Source organism: Cheilinus undulatus, linkage group 17 (genome assembly GCF_018320785.1).
Source record: "Cheilinus undulatus linkage group 17, ASM1832078v1, whole genome shotgun sequence".
NCBI lineage: Eukaryota > Metazoa > Chordata > Actinopteri > Labriformes > Labridae > Cheilinus > Cheilinus undulatus.
In genome coordinates this window covers 32,952,424-32,965,279 of record NC_054881.1, presented here as the reverse complement: position 1 = coordinate 32,965,279, position 12,856 = coordinate 32,952,424, and the positions used below count along the sequence as shown (strand labels likewise).

The 12,856-nt window shown below is 36.6% G+C and overlaps 2 protein-coding genes across 6 annotated transcripts in view; one reads left to right on the top strand and one right to left on the bottom strand.

Annotated features, from left to right (window-relative positions):
- The window catches only part of LOC121524960 (lysine-specific demethylase 2B), a 41,404-nt gene extending 33,974 nt beyond the window's left edge, over positions 1-7,430 (top strand). For 2 of the 3 annotated variants that reach the window (XM_041810591.1, XM_041810590.1), the window contains exons 20-21: positions 891-1,109; positions 3,388-7,430. In XM_041810591.1, coding sequence (XP_041666525.1) covers positions 891-1,109; positions 3,388-3,569 — 401 coding nt within the window. In that variant the 3' untranslated portion in view covers positions 3,570-7,430. The remainder of the gene's footprint in view (positions 1-890; positions 1,110-3,387) is intronic. The other variant, XR_005993181.1, reaches the window with a different exon arrangement.
- A 3,100-nt stretch (positions 7,431-10,530) lies between these two features.
- Positions 10,531-12,856, bottom strand: part of rnf34b (ring finger protein 34b) — a 38,893-nt gene continuing 36,567 nt past the window's right edge. For all 3 annotated transcript variants that reach the window (XM_041810669.1, XM_041810670.1, XM_041810672.1), the window contains one exon: positions 10,531-12,773. In XM_041810669.1, the coding sequence (XP_041666603.1) occupies positions 12,589-12,773 (185 nt within the window). In that variant the 3' untranslated portion in view covers positions 10,531-12,588. The remainder of the gene's footprint in view (positions 12,774-12,856) is intronic.

Sequence of the window (12,856 nt, the reverse complement as noted above, 5' to 3'; positions counted from 1 at the left end):
AGAGGGGTGAATGTGGGATTAACTCAAAATAAACTACAGGGCCTGTTTTTATCTTAATGGATAAAGGGACATCAATGCAGCAGTTTGACTCATTAATTTTTTTTTTTAAGTTTTTAAACAACAGAGGAGCTCCATGGCACTGAGGCTTAATCCGGTGAGGGGCTTTGGACATAAAGAAATGTCAGAGGAATCATCTGTTTTAATCTTAATTGAATTATGGGATTAATTTAGCATAAGAAAAACACAGTATTACCTGAAATGTTCCTTTATTTATTAGAAAAAAGAACCTTTGTCTTTCTACTTTTTTGATCTTTCTTTTATGCTTTTACCTTTATAATGTTTAAATCTTTTTGATTTTTTTTTTTTATCGTTATGGTCGCTGATTATTTTTATTGCTTTAAATTATTTTATGGCTTTAACCTGTTTCCTGTTGTTTTTATCCCCTTTTCTAATGCGTTGACCTTTTTTGTTTTTATTTCTTTCAATTGCTTTATTTTCTTAATTACTTTTAAGTGCTTCAATTTATTTTCCTATCTTTTATTGTTATTGCTTTGATATTTTCCCTATACCTTCTATTTTTAAACTGTTATTTTTTTATTTGCTATGTGATGGCTTTATTTTTTGCATTGCTTTCAATACTACTTTTTTTCTTTTCTAAAACTTGAATCTTTTTAATGTTTCTGTCTCTTTTTATTGCTCTTATCTTTTATATTGTCTTTACTGACTCTTTTATTGCTTGTCTCATTGTATTGCTTTTATCTAATGGATACAGAAAGTTTATATTTCAGACATGTTTCACACATTTTCCTGAGTCTTATTAATATCTGACACATGAGTCATTCACATTTTGTCCTTCATCCCTCTGGTAATCTCATTTTTTGCCTCTCTAGGTCAGCTGGACAACAGGAGTAAGCTGCGTAACGTGGAGGACCTGCGCCTGGCAGGTTTAGACATTACTGACACGTCTCTGCGTCTCATCATTCGTTACATGCCGCTGCTGTCCAAACTGGACCTGAGCTATTGCAACCACGTCACCGACCAATCTGTTAACATCCTGACTGCTGCAGGGACGACCACCAGGGACTCGCTCACTGACATCAACCTGTCAGGTAGGGGCCTGTCTGTGCTGACTGTGCCTGTATTTGTCTAGCTCCCCCTAGTGGCTGAATTCTAAACTTTACTAGATATTACAAGTCAGCACAGAGGGTTATGACCTCTTTTATTTTGACATATCAATAAAAGTATTTAACCTTAGTGGAGGATTGTACAAGCATTTTTGAATGTTTTAACTCTTATCCACACATAAAATATTCTAAATACTACTGCACAACATTTTCTAAAGCACACTTATTTTGGACTGTGGCTGTTAGTCTCAGTTTTATAGGACATTTTGTTCTTAAAAGGCTCAGAATCAGGAAAGAAACCCTCTACATCCCAAATTGCATGATTGATAACTTATCAGCTTCACTATACTTTTTTATTCCTCCACTGATACATTCTGTTTCTACAGATTTTGCAATAAATCCAACCTTTAGAAGTGTTTTAATGGTTGGTTTTGTAGAATTTTTTCAGAGAAGCTTCTGGTGTTTTTTTATTTTGTACTATCAGACACATGAAATTGAATAAAGTTGGGGAAATCACTTTTTAAAATCAAATTCCATGTTCATTGCAGAGTGCAGAGATGTTTAAAATAATCATATCTTGCACTTTGTGTCCCTTTTGAAAATCAATAGAGTCTAAAAGCAAAACACCGTTATAGGAGCAGCCGAAAGGCAAACATATTTTGTCTGCGTGTTGTTTGCCCCTTGTTTATTCCAAACAGCTCTCACCATAATGAGGCATTAAATGCATCAGATTATCCTACAGGGCTGATTTCATACGGTGCCTACAAAAGTATTCACCCCCCTGATGTTTTACACTTTTATTAATTTTATAAATCAATCATGCTCAGCATAATCAGTGCAAACAGATCTCTATAATGTAATGTCAATTAAATAAAAATATGTAAGGTAAAATAAGTGACTGCATAAATATTCACCCCTTTCAAGTCAGTATTTAGTAGATGCACCTTTGACTTCATCAGTGCACCAACCAGGCTTGCACATCTGGACACTGCAGTTTAACTCCATTCTTCTTTGCAAAACTGCTCAAGCTCTGTCACGTTGCATGGGGATTGGGTATGGACAGCCCTTTTCAAGTCCAGCCAAAAATTCTCTGTTGGATTGAGGTCTGAGCTTTGACTCGGCCACTCCAGAACATTCTCCTTGTTGTCTTTAAACCATTTCTGTGTAGTTTTTGCTGTATGCTTCTGGTCATTGTCTTGCTGGGAAATAAAACTTCTCCCAAGTTGTAGTTCTTTTGCAGACTGAAAAAGATTGTCCTCCAGGATTTTCCTATATTTTGCTGCATTCATTTTACTCACTACCTTTAAGCTTTCCATGGCTGACTGTTGAGAAGTATCCCCATAGCATGATGCTGCCACCTCTGTGCTTCACTGTGGGGATGGCGTGTTTGTCGTGATGTACAGTGTTTGGTGTTCGCCAAACATAGCATCTTGTCTGATGGATAAAAAGCACCATTTTGGTCTCATCAGACCAAAATGGCCTTTCTTCCACTTGACCATGAAGTCTCCCACATGCATTTGGCAAATTTAAGTTTTAATCTGAGTTTTCTTCAACAGTGGCTTTCTCTTTGCCACTCTCCCATAAAGCTTTGAGTGGTGAAGACAGGCATCAGATGTTGTATGCAGAGTCTCTCATCTAAGCTGCTGAAGCTTGTAACGCCTTCAGAGTAGTCATAGGTGTCTTGGTGGCCTCTCTCTCTCTCTAGTCTTCGTGCACAGTCACTCAGTTTGTGAGGACAGCCTGATCTAGGCAGATATACACGAGTACCATATTCCTTTCATTTCTTTATGATGGATTTAACAGAACTCTGGGGGATGTTCTATGTCATGGATATTTTTTGTATCTATACCCTGACTTTAAATGACCCTTTCTCTGAGTTTCTTGGAGTATTCTTTTGCCTTCATGGTGCAATGGTAGCCAGAAATACAGATTGACCAGTGACTGGACCATCCAGACACAGGCGTCTTTATACTACAATCACTTGACACACATTCGCTGCACTCACGTGATCACCATTTCACCAACTGTGAGACTACTAGCACAAATTGACTGGACCTCTGTTGAATTAGGTCAGTCACTTAAAAGGGGTACAATAAAGATTAAAGATTTTTTTTGTATTTTTTTTGTCTCAAAGCCTAATTATATTGACAAAGATTGATTTGTAAAACGTCAAAGGGGATGACTACTTTTCAAAGGCACTGCAGCTTTTGTGTGTCTGTAGAGTTGACCTGTGATGCTTCATTTGTTGTGTTTTTCCCTGCAGTGTGTAACAGGGTCACAGACCAGTCTCTGACCTATTTCAAGCGCTGCGGGAGCATTTGTCACATCGACCTGCGATACTGCAAGCAGGTGACTAAGGAGGGCTGCGACCAGTTTATTGCCGAGATGTCGGTCAGCGTGCAGTTTGAACTGATCGAAGACAAACTGCTGCAGAAGATCAGTTAGGGAAGGCAAACATTCAAAGGTGGTGAAACTACTGTCCACATGGAGGCAGCAGACGACTGCGCTGCACGCTGAGATCATAGACGACTGAACAGACTGTAAAGGGAAGCCGTGCTGCTCGGCCAGAATGTAAAAACAAAAATCTTGTCCTGTGAAGACAAAAATGCAAAAATGTTTTTGTTGTTGTTTGCACTTGTTTCTAAGTTATTTATTTCTTTGTATTGATTGTACTGTATCATGTTTATTCTTTGGTGTTAATAGATTATTTTTTGTTCCAATGCAAAGTTTTATTGCATTATAGAGTAATATTTTTGTATCAGAAAGTGTTTCATACATTTATGTGCAGTATTGATGCACCATTTACCATGGGAACTGATAATCAATCGGCATTACTGTTAAGCTCTTTGTTGTTGAGAGGCAAAGGTCTGTTGATTTGTTGCCAAACTGTAGGATTGTGTTTGTGAGTGTTTTTATAATTTTTATTAGTTTTATTTCAAAAGACTGACTCCATGTCCCTGTGGGTGTAGAAGAAAACGAAATTGCACTGATTCAGTCAAAATGAATACATGAATGTATTCACACACTATAAAGTGTACAGCGTTTAAAGCATATTTTTTCAAAACTAAGATGTCCAGCTCAGTCTACTAACAGCTTCTAGTTTACAGGTTGTATTAAAACAGACCTGCCAGTCGCCATCAGTCTTTATCATTATAGGTGCTTAAAGCGTTTTAGCTGTGCATGTAGCAAACAAACATGTTTACACCACAAACAATAGGTTTAGTAACTCTTAATATAACCACTATGTTTACTCTTGTCCTAAGATAAACTCCTCAAAGCAAAAAAAAAATGTTAGTCTTTAATCAGGCAAGAATTAAAAGTCATAGGACTGTATGGAAGCCCAAAGTGAACATGTACCTGCAAATTTTATTGACTCTGTTTTCCAGTTATGAGTTACTCTCTTGAGATCTTAACCTATTTTCTTATTTATCTTGGGATTAAAAAGGCTTTTTTTTAATATAAAGATAATTTTATATTATTATCCAGTGATAATTAACCTCCTGAGACCAGCGCTTTTGTTTGGAATGCACTTTTAGTTTCTCCCACTTATTTTGGATAATTTGGACCTGATAAGTGTAAAAGCTTTGCCTTGTCTCTGACAAGAATTAATTTTGACCAAACATGAAGTCCAATATCAACAAAAAATCCCTAAAATTCTAAGAAACTACCTAAGAATTGCTGTAAAAATTCAAAAACATATTTTAAAGTTTCCCATAAAAAACACCCAAACCCCAAATTTCTTCAAATGTTTCAATGAAACGTAACCATGAAGCCTAAATTTATTAAAAATGTCTCCAAAATGTACAAATATGTTCCCATGATTCCATAAAAAAGGATGGAAAATTCCCCCAAAGATACCAACAAAATCCCTAAAAAAATGTAAAAAATTCAAAGGATACCCTGCTTCCTAATTCCCAATAAAATTCCCTAAACTAAAAATATAAATTTCACGAGTTGTCATGAGCATACCAAAAAATTTCAGGGCAAATTTTCCCCAAAAATTTCACATAAAATTCCCCCACATCTACAAATACATTTCCCAAAACAGCATAAGAAATACTGAAATTCTTAAAAAAAAAAATCCCTCAAAAAGCCTATATTTGGTTAAAATTTTTCCAAAGATAAAAATAATCATTTTTTTCCCCTGCAAATACTCAAAAGTTTCACTTCAAAAACACTAATTAAAGCTCTCAAAAATATATAGAAATATCCCAAATTTTCCCATCAAAATTCTTGAAAATTTCAAAGATATATTCCTAAAAATATCTATGAAATTCCTGAAAATGTCATGTCAAATTCTCCCAGTATTTCAAGTGAATTTCTTGAACTTCAGTTGACAGTCCAGACAATTTTTAAAAAATTCTAACAGTAGAAATTGTCATTATGTTGTCGGAATGCCACAGTATTATGTCCTCATATGTGCTTGCAGAGTCTTAGGAGCTTAAGCCTGTGGTTTGTACTCTCCCTGTGATCTAGATCAGTGGTTTCCTTTCTTTTTACCTTATAAACGACAAACTACATACTACATAAATAAAAATGTTATACATTGCTCTCAACTATCAACATCAATTTGATAGTTAATAGTTAATAATACTCAAAGAAAATAGTTCTTGCTGTTTTTCTCACTAAAAGACCTTTGTATAAACTATTTAATAAGTGACAACCTCAAAGCAGACAAAGCCTTATGCATCTAGGACCCTAAGTTGGGACTATTTGATCTAGAAACAGACCAGCAGGCAGGTCATAATTAAACCAGACCATGCTAACATTGCCCATGATGTTGACTCTGTGAATGAAGCCTTTTTTTAATGCTGTTGTAATTCTAGGAATATGATGTAAATAAGTTAAGATCTCAAGAAAACAACCGGAAATTACTTGAAATTGTATAAAATGTGTAACTGCATACCCACTTAGGGTTTTAATAACAATCAGATTATTTTGCGGAAATGTTGATGACAAAGGAGTGTTTCATCACCTCTGTTTTATCCTCAAACCCTCTGTAAATCATATTCATGCTCCCAGAACATCGTTATTTGTTTGAAGGCATCCGGCTGCAGACCTCTATGGTGGGATGACCTCAACCATGGGGTAGGATGTGAAGTATTAATCCTTGTTGGGTTTTTCCTTAGTTTGAGATCGTGTCATCTTTAATGTTATCTCCCTTACCCTAAACTTTAGGGTTTGGGTGCCAAACCCTGACCCTCTTTGGGTTTCCCCTAGTTTGTGGTGGGTTAAGATTAAAATGCATTACCCTCAGTAATAATTTTTGGAAAACTACGTCATATAGTACGTCATTCTGCATCTGGCTAGGGTAATGTAAGTCACACCCCACCATAGAGGTCTGCAGCCAGACCGCTTGTATTTGTTCTGATAATTGTTTAGAGATGCACTGATGGGGAAAATCAGGACCAAAAGTGATACTGATCTTAAGGTAACATTTCAGCCGATTGTGGAAACCGATGCCAAAGTTTTTCCATTACCCTGATACTGACATTGTCCTTCATGTTTGACCACAAAACAGATCAGTTTGTCCAACAGGTCACCTCTTCATCCTGATAAAAATTGTTCTCTAAATCAGCAGTTATGTGTACTAGATACTGGTATTAAATTCATACAGAAAAAAAATATCTTCTACTGACGTCCATTCATGCCACATTTTTGTCAATTTGTCGGCTGTAAACAGACCCTGTATCACTCATACCAGTGTTGACCTGATGCATCAGTATGTCACTCCTTTGTGTTTGTTCTTGAGCATATTCAGCCTGTATGTCAATCATATATTGTGCATTCAGAAAGTATTCAGACCTTCACCTTTTCAAATGTTATTTTACTACCTGATACTACAGTTGATTAAATTCATTTTTATTCTGTTTAATCTGCACTCAGTATCCCGTGATAACAAAGTGAAAACAGAACTTTACATTTTTTTTGCAAATTAGTTAAAAAATAAAATAATGAAAATATCACGTTAAAGTAAAGGTCACATATTATGCATACAAATTTTCAGGTTTCTCTAACAAAAAAATATGCCCAATGGGAAAATCTGTTCCCTCCTCTCCTCTCTTTCTCCACCTCTCAGAAAATGTGTGCTTAAACAAGCTGTTCTCAGACTTTCCCCTCATGATGTCATGTGGGGAGTTACCCTCGCCCCTAGGTTGGGTTGCCCCTCCCTGATTGTAGGAAAATTCTGCCCTCCTCTCCTGATCTTCCTCAGCTGCCACCTGAGAGGAGGATCAGGTGAGCCACATCCATTTCATGAGAGGGGTGTGGTCAGGGGCGGAGTCAGACAGCTCATTAACATTTAAAGATACAGACACACAAACAGCTTGTTCTGAGCAGGGCTGAAACATAGGGGCTTTCAGACATGCAAAAATCCAATACTGTAGTGTTTTTCAGCAACAATCTTCCCAGGCATTTTTTGGGGACCTCTGAAACCAATATTAACTTGTCTTAAAAGGGTAAATATTTGACCTTTAAGCGTTCATTTTGCAATAACTCCAAATGAAAGCCAAGTGGGATCTCTGGTGCTGAGTCAGAGTGACCACTGGGTTCTTGGTCACCTCCCCCTGATTTTTAATTGATTTGCAAAAAAAACTTAAAATAAAAACTTAAAAGAAGCATCAGGGTGCAAAAAACGAAATTGAAACAATGAAGGGGGCTGAATACTTTCTGAATGCACTGTATCTGTGTCAATATAAGACACGCCATGGCCAATAATCCCAGAGTCAAGATCAAAACTGTACATTGTAAGCTTTCCTTTTTATTTAATATAAGCTATAAGAATACATGTCATTTATTCTGTGCCACTAAAAGAAGAAAAATGCTCTTAAAGAGAGATTGGTGCAAATATAGAACTGCGAATTATTATTTCATGCTTTTTTTTTTGCTATTTTACTGAGACATATGTAACACTGGGTTGTTTTACTTTGTTTCAAAGTTTTACTTTTTTTTCACGACTTGAGTTTAAATGTCAATGGACTTAGTAAATTGTAAACTTTAGAATTGATGAGTATTGTTCTCCTGCATTCGTCCATCATCACTTTGTTGAAAGTTTACAAAAAAGGGGACTAACGTTGCTATTTGAACCTGGAACTCCAATTTTTATTTTACATTTTTTTAAGTCTTTAAAAGTATTTGCTTAACTTTGGAGCAGCACTTGATACAATTCAGTTTACACTTCATTTTTTAAATAACCATGTCTCCTTTTTATATTTTATTACATTACATACTTTAATAAATGTTCAACATGTAAATAATGTACATGTAAAGCCTCTAGGAAAAGTTAAGTTGACTTTTTGGGACATTAAATTCATTGGAAATACTAATCTGTGTCTGTTATTTGTCTGAATTCTTATGTGTGGGTGAAAGCTCATTTTATAAAAGCTGTAAGAGAAGGAAATGAAGAGCAGAGTTTTACGTTCTGGTTTGTCATACTGCATTTTATTGAATCTAATAAATCATTTGTCTCTTGTTTTACCAAAATAAAAAGGTTCAACATTCCAAAATATAAAGATCCAGGATTATGAGTGCTCATGATGAACTCCTACTTTGTTTAAACTGTAGCTGCCCGTGAATGACATCTTTTTCAAACAGCAGCATCAACACGCACACTTACAGAGTTACAGTGTTTGTTTACAGTGCATGATGTCTGTGTCACGTTTGGATCCGATGCAGACAACGACAGAAAGAAAGTGCTGGAAACCAGAACTATGACCAACACAGGTTTAATGTTGGGCTGAGGGAGTTATGTGACCAAACCAGCAGAAATACATTCTGAAAAATGTCTTATTTTTATTTCTGAACCTCCATAATATTATGAATTTTAACTCATGGAAAAATAGATATTTAAAGACTGGTCAGTTACAACGATATAAGCTATCTATGTGAGTCACTGAACGTACCACAGGCATACTGTACACACAGATTTGATCAACGCCTGACTTAACTGGACAACGAAACAAAAAATGTTTGTTTGCATAACAGGTTAAAGTAAACCAGGCTTTCTCTAAAACTCACTGCATGTTGGAGGGTTAGCAGTGACAACATGGCAAAAGATATGTTGATGTTACACTCAGACAACAGGAAGTAGCACCCGTTACCGACCTAAGATTTCACTCCTTGACAGACACAAGCAGAGAAGACGAGAAAATAAGATGGTATTGCTTGGTAGAACTATATAAAATAAAAAAGTGAAACCTGTCTGAAAAAAACAACTTGTAAGAAAAAAATCCACACAAAAATTTGGTAAGAGTTCATTTCAGTGGGTCCTAATTACCTTGTAATTTTACTGAAAAAGGAGTAATTATCTAGTAGTTTCTTAAGAATAAGGTGGTCATTACCTTCTTATAAGGTGACATTTTACAAAGGAATTACTTGTAAATATGGTAATAATAAGGAAGTCTTTAACTAGTAATAATGCATTGATCATCAAGTATTTCCTTGGAATATTGTAGTAATTCTCTGGTAATTTTTGGTGTTTAACTCTAACCATAAACCCCCATTAAAAAAATACTAAAAATTATTCATATTATTCACATATAGATATAGTTACATATAGTGGGCCAAAATAAAAAAATACCTGGCAACTATCAATCGACTTATATAGAAAATTATCATTTTATTTCTAAGAAATGACTTGGTAAAATACCACCTAATTACCAGAAAATCCCCACAATATTAAAAGGGTTCAGGTAAGGTAAGAGGGTTAGGGTATAGGTAAAATACCAGCTAATTACCAGTGAATGGCCAGAATATTCTGAGGATTAGGGTATGGGTTAAGTTTAGGCTAGAGATGTAGTGTAAGGGTGATAAAACACCTAATTACCAAAGAATTGCTTCATTATTATGAAGAATTACTTTATAATTTATAATAGACTATTACTAGGTAGATACTTCAATAATATTACCAAGTTATTGCTAGATAATTACCATCTTATGCTTGAGATATTACTGGATAATCACAACTTATTACAATAAAGTTACTAGGTTATTAGCGCCCACTAAAATAAAGCGCTACCAAAATCTCCAGTTAAAATTTCTGAAATGATTTTGCATGAATTTCTGCTGTATTTCATGGTTTTCCTCAAAAAAGGGACATTTCAGCCACCATTAATATTCACTTCTCACTGTTATCCAACAAACCTCTAAAAAAGTTGAGCAAATCCACTCTGCTGAAGATGTCTAAGACATGTTGTTGAAAAACAGACTGTATATAAAGATGGACAATATGACATATTTCTAAAAGTGAAGCCAATACATTTTGCTGTCTGTCTGCAGAACAGGTCATAAGCTCCGCCTCCTCCATGTTAACAGCGGAAATAAGGGTTGAGCTATAAACAAGTACAAGCAAAACGCATTTTTTAAACATGGTTTCGGTCTCCTTTTCATGCTAGCATGTGCCACAGTGTTTAGTTTTAATTTTTTAATTGGTGCTGACAAAAAGGACACTTCAGCAGGCATGAGCAGGACTGTGGCATGGAAGAGCAATAACCAATCAGGAAACAAGGTGACCAAAGGAGGAAGCACAACAAACACAGCCATGGCGAAAATAATAAACTTAAGGCATAAAGTTAGACTGAGGAAAATGGAGGACCAATTTGTTGATTTGTGGCAACAACAAGTGTTTATACATCATGTCCTTTAAATCCTTGGATCCAGACCCCTTAGGAGGGGTTTTTTTTTGGGGGGGGGGGGCTGCCTGTCTGTCATAAATCATACAGTAGTCTTTGGATAAGAAGTTTTGTATTTGGGGATTTATTTAAAGACCCAGTAAAGTGAAATCCAAAATTTGCCATAATACACTAGATGTTAGAATATGGTTGCTGTAAATGTGAAAACACTGAGATCTACATGTGACTAAATTCTTGGTTTAGACCAAGGGGGGTTCATAACACAGTGCCCTGTCATACAACAAACGTAAATGGAGATTTATTTTTAACTTTACAGGGTCTTTAAACAAAACAAAAAAGATGTTAATTCTGACCACAATGGTCCTGGGTGGGCTCAAACACAAGTAGGGGGGGCAAAGTGGAAAAATGTTGGGAACCGCTGCTTTAAATGACATCGTAATCGAACTAACATGGGAGGGAACTAGGCAGAAACTGTTACTGCAATGAAGACTCTTAAATACCAAAAATATCAGCCTCATTGTGAGGGGGGTACTGGATTACTATTGCCAGAGGAGGTGGAGACATATTGATCATCTTTATATACAGTCAGTGGGTTAAAATAACAGAAAATGTCTAGCAATTAAAAGAGCTTTGAGTTTTTTGTAGTTTGTTGTTAAACTGGTGTTTCATAGGTGCCTGGGAATGAACATCAACTTTCTTTAGATGAGACAGGAATGTATAGTTAATTTCTTCCGCATAAATCACACTGGTGCACTTAATTTTAAAGCTCCTTTGAGGAACTTTTGGTTTGTGTTGATTTTGGCGCCCCATGTGGACAGAGTACTTCCTTTTATCTCTTTGCTGATTCTTCCTGTACATGATAGAGTGGTGTTTTCTATTGATATGAGTTATAATTCTCCACTCCAGTGCATCACATATCAAAGATATTAGCTATTTCTGCTGTGATCCTGTCTGACACCTACCCTGCGGCAGTGGTTACACGCATTAAAAATGACACCATAGAAATCTGGTTGGCTTTTCTACGTCATAAAGAGGCATCAGTATTCATTTTTAGTTTGCTTCATAAACTAAACAAGAACTCCTCACAGGGACTTTAAGGAAAAACCAAAACAATCACATCCTTCATACACAAATTGCTCTAACATTTTCTGGTACACACTTTTATTTCCCTAAAACACAAATAAAGAGTAAACTATCACACCAAGCCTGCTGGTAAATGGATGTTTAAACTGTTAAACTAAATATGGATCAAAGGCATGACGTTTGGCACCTTAAACCCTCCTGTGTGTGACACCAGGTGACTACAGGTGTGTATACTTGGATAAACAGATATAGATGTCTCCTTTAAAAACACATATAAGTCTCTTTTTTCTGATATTGCACATCCTAAAGAATACTGAGGGAGATAACATGGTGTCATGTGGCATGACTGTGTAAACCATATTGACTCTAACCCTGGGATCTTATATTTTTTAACCACACTGCTTCAACCCGACAGTCCTCTTAAAGTGTCCACGGGACTGCCTCCCCTTCCTCTCCACTCCTGTGAGTCAAACCAAACAGAGATCAGAGAGCAGGGAGTGATGGCAGGGGGTTTCTGCTGTGTGTTTTTATCATACAGACGAGTAAGAGGGTCCCGGCGCAGCTGATGACAGTCCAGCAGGAGGAGAAGTGGAACAGGAAAATGAGTTAGTAAAGGAGAACAAACCAATGCGGGCAGGAGGCAACAGTCTGCTTTCAGTAACCCCGGGGACATCACTCACACCCGCTGCAGCATTTAGACCCCGCCAGACGTCATGCACGGCAGTTCATCCTCAGTGAGAACACACAAAGTTTTAAGATTTGAAGACGTGCACGGCCCGCACCACGTACTGCCTGCAGATGGGGCATTCGCTCATCCTTTTTCCACACTTGGTGCAGGTGACCATGTGACCACACTCCAGCAGCACACAGTCAATGATGGCGTCCATGCAGATGCGACACAAATTTTCGTCCAGCGCCAGCTGAGCTTTGACCCCATCTGTAGGCAGAAATTTGACTTTTAGATGCAATGCTACTCTGCAGGCTCCTTTAATGTGAAGGGTTCATACACATTTATGTGCA